This window comes from Lipophrys pholis (genome assembly GCF_963383615.2).
Source record: "Lipophrys pholis genome assembly, chromosome: 21".
Taxonomy (NCBI): domain Eukaryota; kingdom Metazoa; phylum Chordata; class Actinopteri; order Blenniiformes; family Blenniidae; genus Lipophrys; species Lipophrys pholis.
Genome location: NC_137649.1, coordinates 8,119,288 through 8,147,255, shown reverse-complemented (window position 1 = coordinate 8,147,255; position 27,968 = coordinate 8,119,288). Strand labels below are relative to the sequence as shown.

The 27,968-nt window shown below is 40.9% G+C and overlaps 1 protein-coding gene across 1 annotated transcript in view; it reads left to right on the top strand.

The window, feature by feature from the left end:
• nbas (NBAS subunit of NRZ tethering complex) overlaps positions 1-27,968 on the top strand; it is a 174,594-nt gene that overhangs the window by 31,720 nt on the left and 114,906 nt on the right. The window contains exons 19-26 of the mRNA XM_080490409.1: positions 5,119-5,197; positions 8,365-8,469; positions 8,810-8,946; positions 13,146-13,232; positions 14,835-14,988; positions 20,475-20,660; positions 24,350-24,523; positions 24,860-24,993. Of these exons, the coding sequence (XP_080346535.1) occupies positions 5,119-5,197; positions 8,365-8,469; positions 8,810-8,946; positions 13,146-13,232; positions 14,835-14,988; positions 20,475-20,660; positions 24,350-24,523; positions 24,860-24,993 (1,056 nt within the window). The remainder of the gene's footprint in view (positions 1-5,118; positions 5,198-8,364; positions 8,470-8,809; positions 8,947-13,145; positions 13,233-14,834; positions 14,989-20,474; positions 20,661-24,349; positions 24,524-24,859; positions 24,994-27,968) is intronic.

Sequence of the window (27,968 nt, the reverse complement as noted above, 5' to 3'; positions counted from 1 at the left end):
GTGAAGCGTGCTCGTGTTTCCAGAGCAGCTTATTGATTGATAAACATCAGCCTGAGTAACAATCCTGTTCTCAGAAATTAACCTGGAAGAGCTACAGGAAGGATAAACGAAAAAAAACCCACATGCATAATAAACTTAAGTGAGCTCTTAAGGAATAATGTTGTAATCTCAGACTATATATATATGAAGCAATTAGAATATTCCGCATTTATATACAAACTCTTCAGACACATGCCAAAGCTTAAAGAACTAGCATCCTCATATGAACTGTCATCTAACGTTAATACATAATTGGCTATTGCATAACAACGATACATATAAACCATAGCTTCGCCAGATAAACTGAATATATACCAAAATAAATATGTTGTTTTCATTTTCAGCTTGGTGCTTATTCCTTTGTAAACTTTTACGTTTACAAACATCAGTGTTATCCTTCTTCTTTTCCTCAGTTCTGTACAGCTATACAATAGATACAACTTCAAGATTAAAGCCTTATAAAACTGCCTTCAAAACATTAGAAAATGTAATAACTGTGGAAGGGAATTAACATACGTATATACCAACACTTTCCGATGCTTAACGATGGAGGACCTAGGCTCAGTGGGCAAGCACACAACTTGCTTTAGTGTCTTATGCAAGTTGCTAAAACCCCAATTTAATACATAGTTATGTTATCGTCTGCTACTTAGTCAACTGCTTGAGTAATCGTTCACTAAAATTTGAAGTTGTGGCGAGAAATCAACATTTTCTATCTGAGGCACATCTGAAAGTTGATGTGTAATGTTCGGAATTAATAAATTTTGCCACTTACTATTCCCAACATCAAGTACATAAAGTGAACGGTCAGCGACTTGTTAAAAAGTGAATTGTAGACATAATGTTAAAGGCGTTTAGTGGAAAGACTGGTGCCAAATTCAACAGAGTGTTTGATTCGCTCACACCCCAGAGAGGCGATCGTAAAGGCAGGGCCACTAATGAGTATGAGCAAGGGAGAAAGAGACTAAAAAATAAACATTGGTGGAGATTAGTGGGTAATCTGCTGAAGGTAATTTATGCCTTTGTTGTCAAGTACTCAGGGGAAGTCTAATGAAAACCCCTTCAGTGATCACTAATCACCTCTCATACCCGCATGCATTCAAATCTACAGGCCTAAGTATCATGAAACACTCTTAAGCCTAATGTGAGTTCACTTACATAGCACACATCTGTCATAACCAGCCACTGTAAACAGGAGGAAATAAGCATGTGGACGAATGAATGGTGCACACTTAAAATGAATATTCATACTGTGTTTTTCTGGCAAGCTCTAAGCATGCAGGTTTTTATATCTTCCCACATCATGTAGTTACAGTGAGTAGTGAGCCTCCGGTCTGCATTTGAATTAGGAACAGCTGAAACGTGTGCAAGAGTAAGTCCCTGGAATAGTCGCCCTCCGGTTTGCAGGTTAGGTGTTGTTGTTTTTTTTGTTTTCGCACGTTTGTTTTTCTCTGTGTGTAGCTCATTGTGTAATAAAACTGTTTAGCTTTATTGCAGACCTGGAGTCCATTGTTGATCAGGAAAAGATGGAGGATAAGAAAAAAGGACATAAAAGAGTGTACAAAGATTGATCATTTACAAACATTAAAAAAGCCATTACATTAAATCCTCGGTGAATTAACTTCTTTAAATATGCCTATTTTTCTCCTTTATCTGTCTTTGAGTCAGAGTATCTGTGCGCTTGCTCACACGCGTGTATACCCAAAATGTGTTTATGTGTGTGCGTGCACGCGGGTGCCCCCTCTAATGGCTCTAACCATGTTGCCTTGAGGCCTGCGGCCGAAGCCCGAGACAGATAATAATTCTCTTAATTTCTTTTTAACTGCACCGCCATTACAGAAATGGCTCGGTATCGATCACAGCTGCTCTGAGTGCGCCTGTGTACGCATCCTTTTGGTTTGTGTGCAGATGAAGGCTGCATTTAACTACTGACTGTCGCACTGAGTGCATCTTTCATCCTGCCACATGTTGTTTGGACGTCGTCAGTGTGTGCGTGCGCTTGGAAAAACGAGATCAAATGAGCAGTTTTTTTCTGTCCACAAGTTCAAAATACTCTTAACTTCAGGGTTGAAAAGGAGAAACAAAGGACTGATAGTGTCACTGTTCACCCTTCATTGGGCTTCCAATAGTAAGTTATTGACAATCACTGAATACATGATGACTTTGTTGTGCTATAAACTGATATTGCTGCAGCTTGAGGAGGGGTTTGAATATTTCTGAGAACCTGTGGCTTTTCTTTTTTTTTCTTTTAAACTTCCTTAGCTTTGACTTAATCTAAAATATAGAACAATATTAAATACTCTTTTTATTTTAGCTCTAAATTCTGTAAAAAGTGGGATTTTTGGCCAGTTTTCCAACAGACTTTTGTATCGATAAGTGGCCTATAAAGACGTTTATTTAAATTTCAAAAGTGAAAAAGTCTTAAAAACATGGTAAAACAATTTTCTCGTTTTCAATGTGTGAACCGTGACCGGTTAGAGATTATTAGCTGGCTTGTGAGTGTTTCTCTCTTTTTTTTCCCCACTTGAAGAAAGGGTTATTAGCTTTTCAATAATTGGACTCGGAGCCACTCAGCTGCCTTTTGCTCTTTCATGTATGGTAATAGAGGCTCATTTCCCGTCCACAGCTACAGGTCGTGTTTAAGAACCCAATACAGTGATCAATATTAATCTACTCTCTCAGCCTCTCATTGTTGCCAACATGTCTCTTATAACCAATCTTAAGCAATTTGTACTGTGTGTTGTTACCTTTTAAATGTTGTCTCAAATGAAACACATACTTTCCTCTGGACTTTTTATTTTTGCCAGTCTTGCACCAGTTCAATTCCGTTGCAATGTGACAAAAAGGAGATGGTTTTATCTTTTAGTCATTTTCTCATCAACCAATGTAATAAAAATTGATATCTAAATCTGCTCTGAGGCATTTTAACTGCTTTAAACGTACAAAGAGGAGCCGGACAGTATTGCAGTTATAGTGTGTATCTTTTCAAATGTGTATGTTTGTGTGTGTGTGTGTGGCTGGGGGGAGATGGGAGTGAAGATGAGTGTGGAGTCTCCTGCAAGGTGTTTATGTTCTTATCTGATCAGAGTCAGACCTCAGTCTGGGGTCTAATTTTCTCATTTGGTGCAGCGTTGCACTATCTGTGTGTGCACATATACTTTTTTTTTTTTATGTGTGCTGCTCCTGTGGCACCTTAGGACAGGTGGAAGCTTTTACCTTTTGAGTATCGACGCAATCGGAGTTCAGTCAAGATCGTTAGATCGTGTGTCACAGTCTGATGCGTTCAAGTCACATTTTTTTTTTCCCCATCCAGCCTTCAGTCGGCATTCAAATGTGGAACTTTTGGTTTAAGCTGCTCTTTTTTTGGACTACATCAAAATTCTCCATCTCTTTTCCCTTCAGGAGCAGGATTGACAATTTAGAAACAAGACATGTAAACATTAAGCCACATCCGAGCTGACAACCTTGTCCACAATGCTTCTCCAATTAACTGGTGTTAATCAATGAACTCTGCACGGATCTTGAGTCTACATCTATACATAATAAAGCTAAAAGGGAGGTACAGATGGGGATAACATGAGCTGTGCAGCTGTTGGTTGAATATTCAACTTTTGGGTTTTAGATCACAAGATGAATAGATTTAGTTGTGCCAGTGTGACCCTGATTTCTGAAAGCCATTTGATTGATTTTTATTTAGAATTTTTATTTAAAATGGCCTTACCTTCGATTTACATCATAGCTTGTTTGTTCATTTATCATTTCTGTTTAATGCCGTTTTATAGAATTACCCTTTTATAAGAATTTGCATGCCAATAGTCACTCACTGAAACAACCTATTGAGCTCAAATGATGTTTTTCCGCAACCCGATATGCCAGAGAATATTTGATTTCAAGTAGATGCATCAAGTAATTTAATTACTTGCATGTAATTGTCAAGTCATCTTTACACCAAGGTCCGTAAAATGTACTTGTACATGTTTAATGTTTCCACTCATGAACAGCTATGGAGTGTGCTGCACAAGTTTATCAGGACTGTACTTAATCTAATTGTTAGTGGGAGTTACTGTCAGCATATCTTCTGTTCCCGGTCTACGTTGCAATTGTTACAAGTTGGGATTAAGTGATCTTTATACCCTTGAGAGTACAGCAGATGTGTTATATAGTTTTTGCATCTCATATTTCCATCCCTCCCTCGCAGCAACCTCCTTCCTCCGTATCCACTGTTCCTACTCTGAAGAATAATTATCACTAGTTGGAGTACTAATTCGCCACTCTTTGATGTGCCAGGGAATGTGTTGAGCCTTTGTTAATCTCTGTTAGTCGATGTCTGGGAACCCCGTTAAGACCTGATAGCGCACTCTGTAATGAGGGATTAAGGATTAAGGCGACGGTAGAGGGGTCAGTTCCCCTGTGGTCACACTGCGGTTGATCCGAGTCAAAATTTTTAAAGGGGTTCGAACGATGTTTGACTTGGTCAGGCTGTTTTGTAGTGTTTGTGCTTTGTTTCACTTCATGTGAGACCTGAAAGGGCATACCTGACCAATGTTGGTATTTTTCAGTCTTATGGTTCCCCCCTCATGGGCATGGCCATAGCGATTCAGTCGTAGGAGGGTCCCATATAGCCTGTGTTTGTGGTCGTCCAAATTTATTTATTGTCGTGATTAAATGACATTGAAAATTGATTTAATTCTCGAAGGACAATCCTTCACCTCATTGACAGGCTGCATCCTATACATAACAACTGAATGGCTCCTGTGGCCATAAGCAGTTGATTTGTTGCCCCCAGTAAATGATTGGGTTTAGAGGGCACCACCGTGTGGTATTGTCGTCTGTACTCCCAGGCACTGTTATATAGATCCCTGTGGGTTTGCTGTGTAGGGTCAATTTACAGTTAATTTAAAGCTGGTGTATGTGTGTTAGTGCCGTCTACAGCCTCGGCTTGACGTTTGAGCCGACTCTGGTTTTTGCTGTTGTTGGGGTCACGTTTGGAATACAAGGTCCCGTGATAACTGTGTCGAATAGCTCGTGTTTGGCACGCTGCTGATTTATGTGTGCGTGTTCGTGTGTGTGCATATTCAGGCTGACTCTGGAGCAGAAGGAGCTGTGCCGGAGCCGCCTCAAACTGCTTTCCTACCTGGATCGGCTGGCCACGTATGAGGTAAAAACAAATCACCCTGCCTCTGGAAGTCCTAGACAGAGAAACTGCAGAGCCTCGAGACATGTTGATAACCAAATCTGTCACAGTTAAGGAGATTTAATCTGGGCTGCACTATTTGCGTTATCAATTAATCTGCTGATTTTCTTTTTTTTTGGGGGGGGGGGGGGGGGGGGGGTGTAGATATGTAATCAATTAATCATGAACAGAGTGGAAAAGACACACAACTGTCTCTTTGAACTGAAGGTGACATTTTCACATTTCCTCAAATAGAATAGTCACAAATCTCAGTTTAAAAATGTGGAAGTTTTGCAGTTTTTGCGTGTTGCCACTGGTCTATAAATTGTAATTTGGGAATCTTGGCCCTGCTGTTAAATTTTCCTTTTTTGCATGTTTACTTTGCTATTATCTCATTTTTTCCTGAATTGGCTTTTGCACAATGTTTCTCTGCACACTGTCTGTTTTTTTTTTAAATTTATTTTCATTTTCATCCAAAGCAAGGCAACTTTCTTTGGTGCAGCACAAAGCAATTGTATCCTTTATCTGACAGGAGACTATAGTTGGTCATATCCAGCATTTCCAGCTTTTAAACGAAGACAAGTTAGCTGAAGGCAGTCAATGGGATACATAAAAAAAAAAGTGGTTGTTTTTAACACCAAGATAAGTGTTGCTTTTGTAGAACTTTCAGAATTGGTGAAAAGTAATGAACGACGCACAACTTTCTGCTTTACAATTATCACAGTAACCAAAATGGAAGAAAACACCATGCTTCAGCACACGCAAAAAGGAACATAAAACGATGTGTTTTGTCCATTTTTAAACAGTGTACGGGTGTCAGAATCATTTTAATTCAGAAGTTACAAACAACAAAGTTGGATCTCAAGTGTTTTGCACCCGTGATATTATCTAAATAATTGCATCTCCAATTACATTTTGTTTTTGTTTGTGCCAAGAGATATTAATAGCAACAGCGAACATACAAGTTGACAGTTTCAAAGAAATTGTAAGGGCAGTTTCAACACTGCCGTTTTTAATGAGGTTTCCTGGAACAAAATTGAAGTGAACAGATTTAAAATCATGTCCTAGATTTGTACTTTTCTCTTTGGATTTTGTTGCTTTCAAAATGGCAACATAGGTTGTGCTTTGTTTGCTTTGTCTAAAACAGCTCAAAATCCTCTCAGCTGTTTTCTTCAGGCTCATTTTGGCAAAAGCCGATCTCTTCTCAGACGGCACAGATGCCTTCATCCTGTACAGTATGCATTATGTCGTGTGTCTTTTCGGCTGCTCCCCTCTACAGGAGTCGCGACGTCAAATCATTGTAACTTGGATATTTTTGGACAGGCATCCTGCAGCTACAGGGATTCAAATCCAGCTTTACACTCCAGTTCTAAGCTCACCCCAGTGTTTTTACACATTCACCATTTTAGTATGACTTTGGCGTGAATGCGACAAACACTGAGACTCTTACTGTAACCATGTGATCCCCACTGAATAGATAGGGATCAATCTTTAACAAACTGCACATTTTGTCATTTTTGCAAGACCACAACCCCGGGCCAGTTTTGAACATTTTGAAAAGACCTGTAAAGGATTAAAGTGCTTCACATGAATAAACGCGAACAGCAACAAACGCTGAATAACAAAGACAGTAGGACGACCGATGACTGAATAACACAAAAGCATTATTAGAAATGACACCAATTTGAAGTTACGTGTAATGATTCGAATCATGTTCTTACAAATGCCAGTAAATATTTATAACAAATACTCTCTATGCAAGCCAGAAGAAATGCTGCTTCTTTGCCATATTGACTGGAACTTGTGTTGATGGCTGCAGCTCGGAGCCATCAGGCTCTGTTGCTGTTTTTGAAACGCTCATCTGATTTTTGGGGGGATTTAGACGTGCTTCATGGACACCTCATAAGAAAGAACATGTATCGGAAGGACTTTAGATCACTATAACAATTATACTTAGTTCGAGCCTCATTAATGCATCTCCGCTCGCATGGTTATTTCCTCATTGGCCAACTAATGTGTTCTTCTTTCCTACTCAATTCCTTCAAACCGCAGGAGCTTTTATCATTTGCCATCTGATACTCTCTCCTTAGCCTCCTTAATCGCTTCCATAATATTGAAAACTTGTCCAAGATATTTTCTCAAGGGGCATTTTAAGAACGGGAATAAGAAAAATTAATAGCAAATTACTAAGCTGAGAGATGAATGTGACCTGTTCTCACTCGGGGAAATATTGTTTTACTGTTCAACTGAAATAGGCGCTTCAGTGATGCAGAGCGTGTTTGAAGGAGGAGTGGGGCCACTTGCAACTGCTTAAAACACCGTACAACAGATTCTTGTTGAATAATAGTAACGTGCACTCAGTTTTCATTCCCCACAAATCACAGTTGAACAGGGTCTTGCTTTTTTCCCCATGCAGCAGGCAAGGAGAGATGAGATTTTAGCCTGCTAGATATTCAACTCAGAAAGAATGACGTCCCTCTCTTTATTCGGACATTGTCATGGTAACCGCAATACTCGTCAGATTCCTTTTGCCCCAATCCATTTTCTCTGGCTGTCTATGAATATGATATTAGGGTTTTTATCATCCCGACTGGGGCTGACTGTGTCTGCATACAACCCATTCAAAGGCTATCCATCAGGCACACACTGATTCACACGCTCACACACTCTTCTCCACAAAGCACACACACACACACACACACACACGCACACACCCGGACGTAGAGTATGCAACTGTGATTTCATACCCACAGATACATATAAATCTATGCCGCCAAAGGCCAAGACAACAAATGTTCCCTCCTGTCAAACACACACACACACACACACACACACACACACACACACACACACACACACACACACACACACACACACACACACACACACACACACACACACACACACACCTTCCACGACATGCTCTAACCTAGAAGTGAAACAGCAGATCTGTTGACTTTGCCTTATTCCATTCATCTGCAGTCACATCTTTGACTTGCTCTTTTCCTCTCAACTTTAATTTGAGCTTTGGCCCAGTCATAACATTTATTCTGTCTTTCCCTCAGCTTCACAAATTTTCACAGACCTCAGGTGTGTTCTGCACCCCCATCCAATTCGTCTTGACTCACTTGTTTCCCATTTCTGTTTCACAGGAGATACTTGGTGGTCCTCACGCGGCGGAGGAGAAATACGACGCAGAGTTCTTCAAGAAGTTTCGCAGTCAGAACATTGTTTTGTCAGCGAGAAACTATGCCAGGGTAATATCAGCCCCTCCTTGCCTTCAAACTCTCTCACTAATTATCTCTGCTCACTTGGGTGATATGAACGTGGCTGCACAGTGATGTAGTGGTGGAACATTCTCGCCTCACAGCGCGAGTGGTTCTCTCCGTGGAATTTGCATGTTCTCCCTCCCGTGCATGCATGTTTCTCCGTAACCCTGTTGGGGTTAACTCGGAATCCTAAATCACCTGCACGTTTGAGCGTGTATGACCGTGTGTGTTTGTAAATGTAATTAAGTCACGTTTTCCTTTCTGTGCAGCTTGTATTGCCCTTTAATTGTTTCCAACCTCCATGTTTTTTGTTTTTTTTTCTCCATAGGAGAGTAACGTTCAAGCTCTGGCTATTCTGTTCACGTACCATGGAGAGGAGCTCCTTCAGCATCGGCTAGCAATCCTTTACAACTTCCCAGAAACCACTTCTCCACATGAGTACATCATGCTGCTGCCTGGGGCCTGGTAAGACACACGTGTCCACACAGGCATTAAAGTGCAGATGAGCTCTTGTACTACTGTAGAACAGGACACCAGAAACATTTTATTACTTGACAATGAAATGTGATTTAAAATAAAAAAATGACTCCAGGCAAATGTAAAGTGGCTCCCCTCTCTGATTGAAGTGGAAAAACCAAATCAAACACTGTCTGATGTTAACAATGAGGAATTACCTTTCAAATTGATTGCTGACCTCAGTGCAGATTCCTAATGAAGTTAGCACATATTAGTTAACTTTTGCTGTTAATCACTGACTAGCAGTCGAAATGATAAAAAAAAAAAAGTGTTTTCTTAAGAAGATGCAGGAGACGTTTGCTGCTCATCTTATCTAAGTCTTAATTTTAGCTTTTAACTTACACAACAAAATGTTTTAAGCCTTTTCTGACATGCTTTTTTTAATTACTTGCAGAAAAAAGTCATTCATTTGATTTTTTTTCTATTAAGAAATAACTCCAGCTCAAGTCTTGTTTATAGCATTAAGGGCTTTCAGTTAAAAAAAACTATAATGAAGTCTGTGGTTCAGCTTACAATGACTTGCTGTGGTAACCCTGGGAAATGGTTTAAATGCTCAAACTGAAAGAACTGCAATTGTCTGCCACTATTCAGTTTTTGTTTTCACTTTGGAGCTACAAGTCTATTTTTGCCTTGAGAATTGAGAATTACTTCAGGGGAGGGAGACAGATTGATGGTATATGTAGTGAAGCGATGATGAATGAGTGTCTTCTCAAAGAGAAATAGTCTCACACCCTGTTATTATTTTCTAATAACTTGAGACGAGACTGTATTTAGTGGTAAGTGGAGCCATTTTCTTTCCTTTAATGCGATTTAACATGATACTTCTCTGCCTTCCTCGCCCAATTTCTACACCCTTGTCCCATATACACAAATGTCATATGCAGTATATATATAAGTCATGAGCTAAAGAATCCTGGTTTGAACAAATAAATATCCTCATGGTAACTACACACAAACATACCCTGACACTCCACTACTGCTCTCTTCTTATTAGCCATGTCTGAGTTTGTATGGAGGTCAGGCGGCTGTGGCTCTGCAGTGAGCATCCATCATGGCTCTGCCGCTGTGGGGCAGTTTCCTATTTTCCCAAGCTCGTGAGCACCAACTGCTTCTCCAGCAGCGCACGCTTCCAACACTGCAGCAGACGGAGCCAGCTCAAGCCATCTGTCTGGAGCTCCCTCACAATATATACTAAAGTCTTGCTCCACTGGAAAGAGGGGAAATATTCTCAGGCAATATTGATCAGATGTATAAGGGGACCTCTGCAGTGGTGGAAGCGTTCGGAATAGTTGTTTTGTTGAGAAACTTTGGAAGGATTGGCCCAGAGGAAACAAAAAAAAAAAAAACCCGAAGGTTAAACGGCAGATCCAGATTTGCTTTGCATCTTTATTTCCCTCCTGTTGCCCTGCCTCTCTGACATGAAGTAGATCAGAGGTGCTGGTGTAGAATAATTCATTTCTCCCTTCGATATCTGCAAACCGACACCAATATTTACTCTCCACTCTCAAACTTGGCTGCCTTTAATGAGGAAAGAAGACCAGGGAGTTAGGGAATGTTGGTAAAACCCAAATAAGAGGCTGACTTTATATGAGACTTCTCAATCTCTGTTATGCGAGAAGTGAAATTCCAATCTTAATGGATGAACTTCAGCTCAAGTGTTGGTAAAAATCCCCCTGGTTTTGTGCGTTGACATAAATCAAATCCGCTGTTCGCTTCTTATGTATTTTGTGATTGGATAGAATTTATGGGGGTGCTAAAAAAACTGCTGCTGCATGCGCGCGCTCGGCCTTTAACTGCACCAAAACTATAGATGATTTGTGGCCAGTGCTATCTCCTTGAGTTTTACAGCCACAGTACATATTTTTCTGTCCACAAACAAATAGATAACAAGAAGAAATGCATTAATCCTCCAAAAAAGATAAAGTAGCTTGTGGTTACACGGGGGGTCTCACTATTGGTGCAGGACTCTTGTGTGCTTTGCTGTGTGTATGTTTGAGCGTCTGACTCCTGTCAGCGCTGACGTGTGAGGGTTCAGAGTCATTCTTCACTTGGCTTTCATTCCATGTGTGTTCACTATTTATCTTCCTGAGGCCTGTCACACTCAAGGAGACCAGCAAGAAGTAAAGCTTTGTGCCAATGTGGCGTTCAGAAAAATAGAAACCCTTCTATTTACAGCCCGTGCACGATTCAACTCTTTTCAGAAGTCCTTTAAATGGTTTATTGTTGTGTTTGCCACCTTCCATTCTTTTCTTGTTATGCCCCACGGTTCTCATTTTCCATATGCTGCCAGCCCTGAGCCTTTCCTGTTGTTTATGTTAACTTTCTGACAATAAGCGTATGTGTTGATTTATCAGTTGCCAATACATTTGCTAAAAATGGGTGTGAAACTTCTGGAAATGTTTAGTTTTCTGCAATAATTAGCCATAAAATGTGATCAAATCCACAGCAAAGTCACAATTATGGACAAATCCAAAGTGCTTACTCTGATACTGCACACACTATTCTAACATGCACCACTCCCAAGTGCTCTGATCTCAGCTCCTGCATCTGACCCGTCCGTTCCTGCTCCATGTTCTGCCGTTCTTGATCAGTTTGAATATGTGACTATGTCAGTGATATACCTGTGTCTTTAAGATGGACGGCGCGTTTAAGCTGGACAATTAAATTGCTAACGGAGTGAGGTCCAGCTTTTTTCAGCCGAGGCAGCTGGCAAATATGAAGCCTATTCTTTCAAGAGTGCAGTTTGAGACAGTAGTCGGTGCCTTCATCACATCTCAGCTGGATTACTGTAATTCACTTCATTTTGGAGCCAGTCTTCCCTCTCACGTCTCCAGCTGGTTCAAAATCCTTCAAGTCAGCTGCTCCTGGAGGTGCCCGAATCAAAGTGGAGGCTCAGAGGGGACAGAGTGTTTTCAATTGCTGCTCCTGAAATGTGCAACAGTCTGCCTTTAAATGTCAGACAGGCCTCTTCTTTGTCTACTTTTAAAACACATTTCGATCCAGGATGAGACATTGATCTGGTCTTGTTGCTTACTCCTCAAGTACAGCACTTTGTTTCAACCATGACTGTGTGAAAGCACTTTATAAATAAAAATGTTTGAGTATGGTAACTTCTCTGGTATCCATCCACACTCGCATTCTAACCTATGGGCAATCAACTTCAAAAGTATGTGTTTGGACTGTGGGGGGGGGGGGGGGGGGGTGTGGGGGGGGGGGGGGGGGGGGGGAACTGGAGTAGCTTGGAAAAATCTCACACATGCAAATTACACACAGATTGGCCCCCAAGCCGAACCTGACCTGAAACCTCTAACTAGGAGGCCAGTGGTTACCACTACACCACTGTTTGGCCCAATTTATAAGCTTGTGACTTCAAAAGTTATTTTAAGTCAGGAGGGATCGAGTAATTGAGATTTGGCAAAGCTGTAGAGCCACTCTGACCTACAAAAACATACTTGACCAACAACTGTGACACATTTCATATTTTAGTTGCTAATACTCGGTTAAGATTATTTGGGCATATGTGACTATTTTTACATTCTTCATGTTTTGATTGAGATTTGACTGTTATTAGATTCCCCGTGTGAACAGTGCAACATTAAAGTAAATACAAATGCATGAACACATTTCACTTGGATGTGACCCAAATATGACCAAATGATAGATAAAAGAGGAAAGCACAGATTTTAACGATGGGTTCTTACCGACCAGTACACATTTTTCTATATGGGAGGTATGTGGGGATTTGGCTTTTTTTGTCCATTGTTTAAATGTGATCTTGCTGCCTTTAGCCTCCTCAGGTGCAGAATTGTGAGGCCTGTTTCACTTCAATAACGTAAAACTGTTTTCAACAGGTTTTGCTTTAAAAGACATCAAATATAAAAGTCATGTGGATCTGATTTGTGCCGTACGTAATCTTAGATATAGACGGCTTGATCAGTTAATACAGAAAATTAGGCTTTTGCAATGGCTTTGCGTCTCTTTCTTGCTACTGGAGGTGGGCAAGTAGATTTACGGTTATGAGTAGATTTGTTTTGTACCTTTGCTCAGATCTGTGCCTGTTTATTTTGCTTGGCCATCTGGACTTGTTTAGCCTATAACTAATATTTCTCCATATATGTGTCTGTCTGTGTCGCCTCCACCTGGTTCAGTGTGGATGACGTAGGTGAGCTGGCCTTCATTGCTTGGGATGAGCAGAGGCACAGAGAAATGGACTGGTGTGAAGCAGAAGACTGCAGGTAAATATCCCACGTCACCCTCGATATCAACACCCTGCATCATAGTACCATAAACCATTGTCACAGACACACAGTCCTGACTGAATATCTCATCGTAGACTCCCTTCTAGCTCGCAGTAACAAAGCCTCTCACAGCGTGGAACTGTTAAAATTCATGCTCCATACAGGCCAGATGCTTGTGCTGGCATCGTTATGTGAAGCAAAACATGACATCCTATTATCCGAATGTTAAACAGAGTCATAACAAACTAATACCAAATCTCATTGCGCTGCCAATTTATGCCACTTGCCTGCTTCTGTAGGGAGGCCAGGTTCATTTACAATTTTATTTAGCAAGCTCTTTTATTGCTCTTTGGTGTACAGTTGTAATATCGCTTGGATACTATGATGCACTTTGCCAGGAATTACACAGTGAGAATTTGTTAATATGACTGAAGCAGCAGTGATGCCAGCAATGTTGGAGATTTCCACCTCTTCTGTTATATTCCCTCTGTTGGTTTTTTCCTCTTCACCCGCCTTTTGTCTTCTGCTCGACGCCGTGGCAATCCCTCATAAAGAATAATGCTAAGAAACTTTAAACCTACAAATACAAATAATTGATCATATCCACCCTCTCAACATGAGGTCTGTCCAACAGAACATATAAGCCAGGGGCTTCAAACACGATTTCACATGACGCCACATTAATTTCATTGATTGTCCTCAAATGTATCCGGATACATCTGTAGGACTGTAATACTAAATTCTCTCTGATTCATAATTAAGACTTGGTCTAACAATCCTTTTAAATTCAGCAAACTTCTTCCTGGAGAACAAATTTAATTAAATGAACCTCTTTATTATTATTCAAGTGCATTTCTGTTAATATCGCATTAAAATCCTCTATCAAAGATTGAACTTATTTAAAGGTAATTTCAAAGACAAATAGGAATGGATTTAGTTTTTTGTAGTTTGCCCTTCAACTGTTAGATAATGCAATATTTTCTTGAAGGCCAACAAAGCTTACTTTGCTCTGTATGTGGTGTCAAATGCAGACAAACTGTATTTTATGAGGCTGATACAGAATGACTCCAGAGTTTGTGTGTGTTTTGATTTATGTGTAATGACATTTATTTAACATGAGTGTCTTGAATAAAAATCTTTTTGCACACTTTCTTGAGTAAAAAAAGGTAAACAAAATTAGTGTTAGGTAATGTCACCATGTCTCAGCTCACAAAATCGACACGCCTTGTAAGATTTGTAGTTTGAGAAACTTTCATGCCGACAGTCGGCATATACTTCCATTTTAAAGCAGCTGCCTACATTTATACCTACAGCAAAAGCCACGAGGTGGATGTACTTTATTTGACGGCCACCTTTTTCATCTGTTCATCACTAAGTTCAATTGGGTAAATGTTGCTTTATGGAAAAAGAATCTGACAACAGAAGTTCAACAACCCTTTCATCCTCTATTTAGATTTACCAACGATCATGCTGTTGATCATCGCTAACAGCATTGGTTTAATTTCTCTTCGAAGAACTCTTGCTGTTTGTATGGATTCTCTTCAAATGAGTACATGAAACAATTTGCTCATGGAAACCGATTTGTCTTGTTTTACTCAGGTCGGTTTTGGACCAAACCTTTTTTGACGATGACAGTTTTCTGTACGGACAAGATCCGGAGCTGCTGAGATTTCGTACAGCCACTCCTTCCATTGAGCTGCTTACTGACTGGTACCAGGGCAGAGCCCAGGACATCGACTCATGCTCCAGACAGGTATGAATGCTCTTGCTCTCGATTGCTGCTGTGCAGCTTGCTTGAATGTCAGAAAGTGTTGCAATACGTCGTGAACATGCCACACTCTCCACCCTTTGCAAAGTACGCACGCCCACGCTTACACACCGATACACACCCACAGACAAAAACAGTTAGACACCCTCAGAGTGGCTGAGCGCCGATAATCCAGGACATGAAACCTCATCACTGGGACAGTCTGCACCAGGAGCCATTCCAGCGACTGGCTGAACACAAGCAGGAAGAGAAATCCACACCACCACCCACCCCTCTCCTCCCACCTAGCCCAGTCGGAGTGATGGTCGAGCTGGTCTGTGCTCCTAGTGCAAAGTGGACCCAACTGAAGAAACACTGATGATTGAAACTAAATGCAGCAAAGTAAAATATTGGATAAGAAATGATTCCTCACTGGGGGTGAGAAGGCTCAAGACCATTGAAACCTTTTAAAACCAATAAAACAACATTGATCCTGATACTTTAAAACCAGTGTAATATGGACCCGCCTTTTGGTCTCTGTCAACATCTGTGCAGCTGCTTTCTATGAAAGCTGTAGGCCTGATGCACTGTTTGGATAGACCAGAAAGCAGGGCATTACAATAATCAATACAACTCATAATAAAAGCACGCTTCAACATTCTCGCATTAGCCTGAGAGAGAAATGGACAGACTCTGTCTATGCCTTTGAGATGATAAAATCCTATTTTTGTTCCATTCCTCATGTGGAGAATAAAACTAAGCTCAGGGTCAAAAAATGACACCCAGATTTTTTTTACTTGTTTTGATGGATTTACTTGTTATGCCAACTCTGAGCCTCAGGACCAATAATTAAAACTTTCTGTCATCCAAAAGTTAACACCTAAAATGCAGTTGGAAAGAGCAACAATATTTCCTTTTTTATCAGCAGCATCAAATGTACAGTTTTGTATCATCAGCTAAATGTGAAAGTTGATACCAAGTCTCCTGATGACGGGGCCAAGTGGGGACATGACCAGATTAAAATGTCGGGGGGCCTAAAATTAAGCCTTGTGGCACACAACATTTCATTTCATGAATTCCGGAGGACCAAGTGTCCATACTTATCATATACATCATTTATTTATTTTTAATCTTTGACAGAGGAATTGAACCACTTAAGGACTGTACTAGGGAGACCAACCGTTGTGCAAATATAGATAATTAACAATCCTCACTAAAGCTGTCTCTTACTGTGATTCATCCTACATCCAAGCTGACACTTATATTTCTTTTATATTTTAGTGGTAAATTACAATTCTCAATATGTTTTTACAGTTAGAAAACCAATTATTATTGTTTTTTTTTTTTTTAGCTGTAACCAGCTTGAATTAACGGCTTTCAATCATGGGAAATTTAGTTGACCCTTACCTTCACTTTCCAATTGGTCTGTTTGTTCTGTGTTACTGGTGAAAATCAGCTCCAAGTGGTTGCAGCTTCTCTGTTGAGGTGAAAGATTTTACACACCATGATGAGGTTATTATTCAGGTTCCCTCTGTTTGATTGAAACTTGTAGGAGGGCAGCAACAAAAAAAAAAACCAAACATTTAATAGACATCTGGCTATTGAAAATATAATTGCCATCACATATTTTCGATGATGGGAGGAGAAGAATATGATGAGTTGGGGTTCAGACTGCAGAGAAGATATTGCCAGCCTCCATCAGTCAAGGTCACTTTGATCCTGTCTGTGACAGTTACTTTCATTTTTGCCATATGGACTTCTAATGAGGAGAAACCAAAGCTTCTGTCATTTGCGTTTTGACGCTGCGGCTAGAAAATAGGACTTGATAGGACTTGTTTAGAGAATTAATGGGATGTAAACGCCCCCACATCATCGACAGTGCCCCCCCCCCCCGCCCCTCCAACCCCCTTTACCACTTTCACAGTGATGGATCAAGATTGTCACAGCAGTCTCTCTGTCTTTGTGGACGGAGTAACTAGACTTCAGTCATATGATTCCTCTTCATTTCTCCATTTCATCCCTTTCACTCTGTGCAAGAAGGATGGAGGGAAAGAGATTTTGGGACTGTGGAAGCCTGCCTTTCATACTCTTGCGTGGGTGTGTGTGTGTGTGTGAGTGTCTGTGTATCTATGTGTGTGTGTTAAATTAAGTCTTTGTTAATCTCAAGGAATCACCAGTTCTCTCTTTCATTCTCTCCCATGCTCCTTTTTAATTAAACCTCATCTGCCTTTGCTCTCTCACACGTTACTCCAGGAGCCTCTCGGGACTGTCCCTAAACTCTTGTGTCTCTGGCGTTTTCACAGACATTTCCTCACTCACAGAGAAGTGACAGCGAGAGTCACTGAAAAAAGCTCAGATGCATCTTTTGCTCGGCTTATTTCTCCCCCCCCCCTCCTTCCTGCCCTTTTCTTCATTTTCGTCTCATTTGTTCTCTCTCATTTGCACCCTCCTTCCATTCCTCATCTGGCCCTGTTTATGCTTGGGAGAGCGTTTTAATGGAGGAAAATGGGGCTTGATTAAAAGGAGCTACATCAGAGGAAGCTGGAGTGCTCTAAACCGGTCACAGAGTGGAAGGAAGCGAGATGCTGAATGGGAGATTGACAAGATGACGCAGCAAGGGAGACAAGCTTGAAAAGGCATAGAATGGGAGTCAGCTGAAAGAAAGAAAAAGAGCTAAATGCTGGGCCAGTGTAACTCCCCCCTTGTTAGTTTAGTGCAGCACAAAGAGGGAAAGGGGACATAACAGCACTGAGAGAGCTTGAGATAAACACGACTGGGTCAAAACTTTCACTATACACAGCTATAGGCTTTTAAAATTTTGAAATGAGGGCTTTTAATTTGCAGCAAAAACATAATCTCGCAGAGTTCAGCGGAGCAACGGTCTAATTCTACCGCTCATTCAATGACGTACCCGGCTGTTGGCACACATCAAAATCAGAAAAGTGGTGTAATGAAAAGAGCTGTCTGTAGGAACGAAAATCAGCAGCTATAAGGAGGAGAAAATAACAGATATTAAGTACAAGTGGTTGTTGTGTTGGCATCAAAATAGGACAAAATGAGAGGGTGCCTTCAGAAAAGGAGACAGAGACGGGAGACTGGCATACTGAGGAGGCAAAGGGCCAGATCGGGGGTTCAGATGGAGGCCAGCTATGGCGACTGTTGTCGTCCTTGTATAGGACGTGGGAGGAGAGAGAAAACGATGAGAAATTGAGCAATGTGAAAATGATCCCCAAAAAAGAAAAGGAATGAGGTAGGGAGAGACGAGGAGGAATCAAATTGAGTTAGAAAATTGCAGTGAAGGCTTAAATCTGCTGGGGTGGAGAGAGGGAGCCAGCACACGGCGGATACAAGCTGTGTTACAGCGCTGTGAGTGATGAGAGGATGGAGATGAGGTCGTAATTAAAAAGTGTGAGATTTTAACATCTGAATTGTCTGTGGCTAGCTGGGGAATGTCTCTCTGGAGAGCGGAGGGAGACAGGCGGGGAGGGGTGGAGAGAACCAGGAGAATCTTTACTCACAGTCAGATCAATAGACTTCTCTCTCTTGTTGTATTTAATTGCTCAAGCTCCAAGTCAAGTTTTCCTGGTGTGTGTGTGTGCACACGTGTGCGCGTGCGTATTTTGTATTAATGAAGCCTCGCATTCATATATTCAGCATTGGATGTGTTGCGATAAGATAAGGATGACAAAGGCACGGAGCCAGTATAAGTGCATGTAAATGTGCCTGTGTGTAAGCAAGATGTAGCGCCAAAGACAGCCCTCCTGCGCTGAAAGGTGGAGAAAAAGCAATCATCACCACGGGGCCCAGTGGCATCTGCTATTGATTGGCTAACATCCACAGGTGGTGGAGCATCGATTGGCTGGGCGTGCTGCCAGCGGATAGGTGGTCGCATATCGACTGGTTGCTCTTCTGGTTGGGACCGTATTGATCAGAGTTGCAGCAAGCTCAAATCATCTCTGTTTTATTGCCGGAAGACGAATGATTGGATATTAGTAATGACGGACAGGAATGGTTTGGTCTTGGATTGGTTGGAATATTGTTGTTTTGAGTGTCTCCCAGTTCAGTAATCGCACCAATATGTATTTGTTATTGATGCAGCACACTCCTACAAGCACCCCCCCCCCCCCCCACCCCCCCACCCCCACATGATGCTCAAGTGTCTTGAGTTTAACTGGTTTGTAACAAGACGGCAGATGCAAGAGCTAAAAATTCAGTGAATTGCAACAGCACACCAAAGTGCAACTCTCTCATGATGCAAATTTTTGAAGGTTTCTCTGGTTTGCTGTGCATCTTGTACACTCCACTCAAATGAGTAATTTCATCATTTCTGAAGTTGTCAACCAAAGAAGTACAACAAAAAGGTGTTTACACTGCTCCCATTTCAGCAAAATGTAATTACGGTTTATTTGACGGTGAATTGAATGAAGCATAAAAAGATCTGAAATGCCACTATAGTTTTTGTACGTTGCCAGTCGCTTGAAATGCCAAAAAAGCAAACAAAAGAAAATGTAGTCTCCCAAAATGGGAAGGATGTGTTAAATGTGAGTTAAAAAGCAAGAAGGAACCATTTGCAATTTAATTACAACAATTGGCACTTTGCAGATCAACTGATAGAAGTAACTGAAATCTTGCAGCTCATTTTGCATTGTGTTTACACTTCGTCACAACTCTTTGAGACTGGAGTCATACTGGTTGGACTCGCGTGAAAAGAGGAAGAACTCTTATGAGTCAATTTCTAAACATTGAGTATCACTAAATAAATATTCAGATTGTGAATAATAATTATTTAGTTAACAATTTTGGGTTTCCAAAATTGGGATAAATGTTGTATGTTAGCAGTTGCAAGAAAAAGCGCGAGAGTCATTTCGAATTTCCTGGATTTCTGCAAAAGTTGGCGGTCAAATGTGATCCCATATCCTCTAAGTAACAAGACCTGACAAAAACAGTCTTCTTAAACAAAGTCGTCACAAATATGTTTTCATCTTTTTATTATTTTAACACAATATGGAATCAAAGAGAAAGAACATAATGGTAAATGTACTTATATTGTGCATTTTACTCATGTCCGTAGTCTCAATGATGCTTGACACTCTGCGACTCACCCATTCACACACCGATGGAGTCGGCTCGACCTCCATTGGAACAGTTTTGGCTCCAGCTTCTTGCCTGGGGACACTTATGACACGGTGGGATTGCAAGGCGTCACGCTTTACCACCTGAGCCACAGCCGCTGTAGAAAGTGTTCATAAATACCTGAGTGGAGAACCTGAAATGCATCAACAAATCAAAGGTGCCACTTTCTACCACCAGCCTTAAGAAATTCAATTAAGTTTAACGTGTTAATATGAGGTTTTGTTTTTAACCCTGTGGATAGCTTTGCAAAGATGTGAATCTCGTTTTTTTTGCTCAAATTCTCATTGTTACGTATTGCAGTTTTCTTATTATCATAATTTTTTTTAATGCAATCATTGGTTTTTCTCCCTGTCCAACAGGTGGACTGCGCCCTCTCACTGGTGCGCCTGGGGAAGGAGCGGCAGATCCCCGGACTGGAGCATTTATGCGATGACTTGGTCACCATGGAAACGCTGGTGTATGAGACATCATGCGAATTGAGTCTGACACTTAAAGATTTGCAGCAGCTCAGCAACATCGACCAACTCCGCCTGCTCATGATAAACGTAAGTGACATAATTTGCACCTATTATCGTTTGCTTTTTCGTGAATTATACATTGAGATCAGTCACTGATGTTGAATTCACTTCTTCGTGTCGCATTATTAATAAAAAGGCGTCTTATTAAAATGTACTGCTTTCACTGGGTGTTTGCTAGCATATCAAATAAATTAAGAGCTAATTATTTTTTTTTGGTATTAAACTCCCGTAAGGTCAGAACTGATCATCATCAGTATTACTCTCGAATTGTTTTGCATAAAGTTCTTTCGCAGATTCTCCTGACGGCAAATCTTGCAAGAACTTTTTGTTGCTAAAATGCTGCTTTCCCCGCTCATCACTACGTTAAATACCATTTCTAAGCATACTGCTTTGTGTAGTTCACACTGCTTTGTGTAGTTCACACTGCGTGGGATCTTCATTGTCAGTATAAAAGCACGGCTTGCCTCTTATTTTCCTGCTGTAATGTTGTATTCCCTTTTCGCTGTGTATATCTACTTTATAGCCCTTGATCGTTGCTTAAAAGAACATAATGCATCATAATTACGTGTTATGATTAGGCAGCAGAAGAGAAAGTTAAGCTATATTGTTTGAAACTGAGTAGTAGTCTCACTGTGAGGCACTTTCCTTTTTTCTTTTTTTTTTTTTGGGATCGCTCCCATTTGATGAGACAAACTTTCTATTCCATAGCAGCAGGAGAGCTATGAAAGCTGGACTGTAGCAGGTACTACAGTTACAAGTCCCCTTGGACTACATAATATGAGCTGTCCTCTAAATTGTAGCTAATAACTGCCAGCTTTAGCCTATGAGGACCACTGCCAGTAGGATCTGCCATATAGGCAGGCAGCCAGCGAATGTTGTTGACTGCGCGAACACATGCTGTTTGACTGGTACTCCCTTTGGGCTGTGTGTGTGTGTGTGTGTGTGTGTGTGTGTGTGTGTGTGTGTGTGTGTGTGTGTGTGTGTGTGTGTGTGTGTGTGTGTGTGTGTGTGTGTGTGTGTGTGTGTGTGTGTGTGTGTGTGTGTGTGTGTGTGTGTGTGTGTGTGTGTGTGTGTGTGTGTGTGTGTGTGTGTGTGTGTGTGTCTTGTCTGTCGGTCTGTACGTGTATGTGTGTGTGTGTGTGTGTTTACCAAACTCCCCAAGATTAAATCTCCCTCTTTGCCTGTGTGATGTCTTTCTTTATCACAGACACAGTACAGCAAAGCAAAAATGATTGTGCGTGGGTGTGCAAGTTTGCATTTGCATTTGAGTATTTTTCTGAATTCAAATATTTTTCCTGCCGATGCTCTCTTATCTGTTTATCCTGAGTCAGAGCTGTCGCAAAGGCGGGTGCAAGGCCCCGCACGAACTTGACATGCTTCCGCGCAAATCACAGCACAGCCCACGTACTGTAGCTATTACTGTTCAAGTTCAGGTGTAATTGTGCGACACAAATTCAAGTGAATGCAGTTTGAAGTGGTTTGTGATGTACTAAAAAAAAAACAAAAAAACAACTGAATATTGTTGAATATATAAACAAAAATCTGATTTTCACAAGTTTGCATTCTTACTCATCACACAATGCAATCCTGGAGGGGTTTTAAACAGCCTAAAGTTTATTCTGTGGCATCCAGACAGAGTCATAAAGAACTATTTTGGCATGCAGGAGAACAAGGACTCCTGCGACAGATGGTATGGCCCCCTAAGAGCCCTGATCTCAGCGTCACGGAGTCAGTGTGGATTATATAAAGAGGCAGAAGCTGTTGAGACTGCCTAAATCCATGGAAGAACTGTAGGAAGTTCAGGAAGATGATTGAAATGACTTTCCCTCAAAGTACCTTTTAAAAGCTGTGCAAATACTGAATATAGCTGGCATTGGGCTTTCCAAATACTCACTTGATTTATAGGGATCCAGCCGATTGCACTTTGTGTAAAGTCAGTTAATTAATCAACACTATATAAGGGTTTTATGTAAAGCACATTTACTTCCAGTGTCCTAAATATTTGCACAGTTTGATGTATGCAATGTCAAAGGATTTGCATTTTCTATGACGCTTTTCTATTGGGGGGAAAAAAAAAGTTGTTGATCACATTGGCTTTGTGTGCAGCCCGTTATGTTTTCCTCTGTTCCTTGTGTTTTTCACGGTTTGGTCAGGTTACAGATGTAAGCATTTGATTGAGCAGTTTATTTGCCACTTTGGCAACCTTCCTTACAAACTTAGAACGCCAGCTAATTACGTGGACCATAAGTATTCTGATTAAATGCTGGCATGATTTAATGCCTCATGTCTTATCTCCTAAATGATCCGATTGGCCCTGTCTAATTGAAATTACAATAGGAATAGAAGAAGTGGTAAAATCCTGCTTTTGAGTTCTTCAGAGTACACGGAAATGTCAAACATAAATGAAAAAAAAAAATGTTTTGTCCTGATCACACTGAACAAGGGAGTATTTCTTTTTTGATTCAGTTTTGAAAAGAAACTTCATTAGTCTAGCAAATAAATTCATATTTGAGACAAGCATGACTCTGGCTAAAGCTGGATGTCACAAACAATCAAAGTCATATTGCAAACCAATATAGGATTGATCCACTGTCTGAGTTTGGTGACATTTTTGATGCTTATAAACCCCCAAATCAATCCGATCGGTATGTTCAGTAAAACAGCAAAACTTGACCTTTAAATCTGAAAGAATTCAATGTGATTGACACAAACATAGATTAGTAAAAGAGAAAAACCCCAACCCCAAGCCTCTGTTTAAAACATGATCCGTGTACTTGCGGTATGAGCATCTCGAAACATGAAATTCGCCAACGCTGCTCTTCTTGGCCAGAAAGCAGGTTGATTCCTGCTTTAAAAATGAGGGAACAGGTTTTCTGTTCATAAAGAATTTACGTCCTCTACAGCAGCAATACATGACGTGATCCAGCGTATATCTTCTGAGCCAATTTGCCAATTCTGAATCTTGCTAACTTGAGCCTATAAACATAAATAATGTACAATACACTTTTCCAGGTCCCAGCATTTGTTCGGAATATCCAAGGGATGCAGCCCCTTGGTGAGACGTTTCACTCGCATTAAGGTTAACGAGTTCCCTGAAGTGTTAGTGTCTTGGAAAACAGTATTTTGATGGGGACAAACAATCAAATCACCATTTAATCTAAAAATTCAATTTTCTGTAACAGACTGCCACTTGTTTTGTTAACGGCTGCTGCTGTTTATACAACTTTAATGAAACGATGATGTTGCTTTAGATTTTTGGGTCATTGTGGCACTTTATATGTGAGATGCACACAGTGCATGTTCAATATTCATTTACTAGATAACCCAACGACATTGTAATAGTATTATTGCAAAGAAAATAAATAGGTAAAGCAGTTCAATAATAAAGTTGTTTACAAGTCAGCCAGAGCTCCTCTGAGGTTCTTTTTTTTTTTTTTTTTTTTTTATATTGCAATTCGAAGAAACAAGTAAAAGTGATATTATCATTAGTGCTGTATGGTGCTGCAGTATTTGGTCCACTGGAAGCAAACCGACCTCAGTTCTATTGCAGGCTTCAGGCCGTTCTGGGGAGAGTTTGCACTTTCCCCCTGTGCTGCTTTCCCTAGCTTTTTCCTACAATCAGTAAGAAGGCACTAATTGCTGTGCAACACATTTTTTTGTTCTAGTCTTTGTGCTTTTATTGTGTATTTATTTTTTTATTTTTTTTCTATTTCCAGTCCAACTCGGAGCGCTACGTGAAAGACGTCTTCCAGTGGATGGTGCCCTTCTTGCACCGATGTGAAAGCCAGCAGCAAGGTGCAGCCAGATCTCTCCTGGGAGAGTACGTGGTTAGCCTGGCACAGCAAGACCTCGCCCTGCCCCTCATCATATTCCAGCACTCCAAACCTGACGCAAGTATCCCGACACACAAAAGCAACAGTGCAGGGGGGGCGTTATGCTTGGGTAATCATGAATGGAGGGGCAGAAAGTGGACTGCACACACACACACACACAGGCACACACACACACACACACTGCTCTGCTGTGATGTCAGGGCCAGTGTCGTAGCCCCACGCTGTAAATGTTATATTTATGAACCCATAAGGGCGCAGCCAAGGACAGGCCTCTTGGCTATTAGAAATCATGAACCACAAAATAAAAGATACTTCAGTTTGTCAGTACACAGGAGGCAAGGGGTCAGTCATGTATTTATATGCACATATTGACCGGCATGTCTGGTCCTCTAGTGTCAACAGAAGATCATTGGGGACCCGGACCAGCTGATGGAGGTCGCGTTGGAGTGCATCTACAGCTGCGAGAGAGACGACCAGCTCAGCCTGTGCTATGATATCCTGGAGTGTCTTCCACAGAGGGGCTACGGGTCAGACACACACGCGCGCACGCGCGCACACACACACACACACACACACACACACACACACACACACACACACACACACACACAGGCACACACACACATACACGCATGCATGATCACACTTAGGCACACAAGTCTGAATGCCCTAATTTGTGTTCTGCAAAACCAGCTCTGATCATTAAATAATATTAACCTTGTAAATCATGAGGTAATGACAGCAAAGCTGTCCGCATCTATGAGAGTACACCGGGCCCGACGCTCTTAGCTTTCCTTCAACATATCCATTTCTCTTAGGACTCATCAATAAACCTAACTACCACCTCTGTTTCTCCCTCCCTCACTTCACACCTTTCTTTTCCTCCTCCTCTTCTCCTTTCCATGCTTAACTCTGACTCCAAGGAGCCATCAGTTAGCCTCTCTACACTCCATACACTATTTCTTGCCTCCTACTGCTGCTGTCTCAGCCTCCCTTTGCCCCGCCTCTCCTGCAACACATTTTATTTCATGTGGCAAGAGGCCCTGTCCTTTAAGTTCCCCATGAGGCTGTGTGGGTATGCAGCTCATTTGAAGGAGAATGAGCCATAATAAAGGCCTAAAAATTACAAAGAAGAAGAAAAAAAAAAAAAGTTGATTAAGTGGACCTGTAGAGTAGAAAAAAAAAAGAATAAAATGACTCATTCTGAGATAGATTATCCTTCATGTATGCACCTTAATTGAAGAATTTAATTATTACTCTGAGAGAAGCTTTTTTTTTTTTTTTTGTCCTTTTGTTTGGCTGCAATGAAGCAAACATATTTTTCAACAACGGCATCTTTAGCCCCTGACAACCTGCTCATAAAGCGCCCTTCAGCTGCACTCTGGCGCGCCTTGCTCTGATCGTATGCAATTCTACTAGTCGCCCACAGTGGGGAAGATACAAGCTCCATTCCTGGTGGCTACATGGTCAGTGTCAACCAAACCAACCGGTTTTGTTTTTACTTGTTTTATTTACTACAGTAAAATAAAACAAATCATTTCAAGTCCAAGCCTATTAAGATCCAAAACATGTTTAACATTTTACATAACGAATAACGTGATTATTACCGTACATTTTTGTTTTCTTATGGAGCCCCTGAGTGGCCATAGAGGAAAAAAAAAATAACCCCAGTTAACAATGTGAGAGAACGAGATCATTTCATTCGTGGACACGCGATAGTAACTCGCGGCCTCGCTTTACATCGTAATATCATCATAACTAACTTCACTTCCAGGTGTTGTTTCGCGTTATGACTGCAGGCTGAGGTCTGCATGCGGGCTGCGGGGGCGCGCACCGCTATGAGACGCCCCACTATGTTCTGCCTTACAGTACTTCTCGATAATGAAGCAATACTTTCGGGTCATCTGTAACTACAAAACACTCAAAGTACATAGTACTGTAAATGAAAGCTTGGATTTCTTGCCATAAAATGTGCCTTTTATTGGCGCTTCATGTGAAAGAGAACTTTTGTTTTTGTTGTTGATCAGCGTGTGTTTACGCAGGTTGCCATTGGAAACGGTTGTCAAGCTGCATTGTACCATTCTACACCTCCATTCCTCCCTGATGTTGAAGCTTTTGATTCAGGCACATTCAGGAATAAAGTGAGGGATACATGTTTGAGCAGGGCAGATATTTTGGAGCTGCTGAGACTTACAGTATGTCCTCTCTTTTCGGACCAGGATGAGTTTAACATGTCTGTATTTCACATGGTTTAGTTAGAAAACACCAATATCTAATGTGGTCCACATGATTTGATCTCAAAGCATCCATAACGGCAAATAAGACAAGGATGGAGACGACATTGGTGGAAAAAAAAATGTAACGTGAGGGAACAAGATAATAAGTCGTTACCTGAAGTTAATGACACGAGGGAACGAATTACCATCTCGTGGCCACGGATTAAATTATGTTGTTCCCTCGCTTGATTAACTAGAGGTCACAACTTATCTCGTTCCCACTCGTTGATAATTCTTTTTCTCTATGGCCACTATTTTCTGTCCTTCTTTACTGCTTAATCCAGCCCAGTGGCACAAGGTGCTGGAACGGACCCTCGATCTCAATCATTAATGTTCCTGTCCATCTTCACCGATTCTCTTTGAACTGTGAGAGGAAACAGGAGTACTCTGAGAAACAGACAAGGTGAACATGCAAACTTCAAACAGCAGCCTTAAACCCTTATAGTTCTCGCTCTAATCAGTGCTCATTCTCAATCAAATTAATCATCCAATTTATAAAACTCCAAGGATAGAACACCACAACTTAACAGTCCTTTTTATTATTTTCTGTTTTTGCAGAAAATAGGAGTTTAATGCACATTAGAAGAAATAAACCCGCACTGTACAGGAGAGGAAATATTTATAGTTAGACTATATGAAATCCTCACCTCATTTCAACACTTTGTTAGCCGATCTGGAATTTAAAAGGAAATTCAATCTGATTGGAGCGACATGTTCGTAAGCTGAGTGACATCACAAAAAATGGTTTGTTCCACACAGGTGACGAAATGATAGATTGCAGTAGACATGAGACTTGGATTAAAATAAATGGTAAATAAAGGTTTAAGTATAAAAGGAATAAAAAAATACATGTTTTATTGTTACTACTGTGGCTTTTACAAATTGTATAAACAGGCATTTAATTGAGTGAGATGTAAACGTATGTCCTCATCTAAGCACAGTGTGAGTGTGTTTTTGTGACGTTTATTTATGCTATCACCATTATGTATCTCAATGCTTTGAGGTCACGAAAGCAGTAGACCTGCCACATTCTTTTCGTGAGAAACTTGTATGCGTCAGTGTTAACAGTTGAGCTCCTCGCCACTTGCTCATATCAAGATAAAGACTGACATTTTTTTTTCCACGCATATTTTTTAAGCATTGGCTTTACCTGTCATACTTTTTGAATGTTTCTGCAGTCTTTGGATTTGCTGTGCTGCAAGGCAGCTGCATATGCAGTGCCTTCA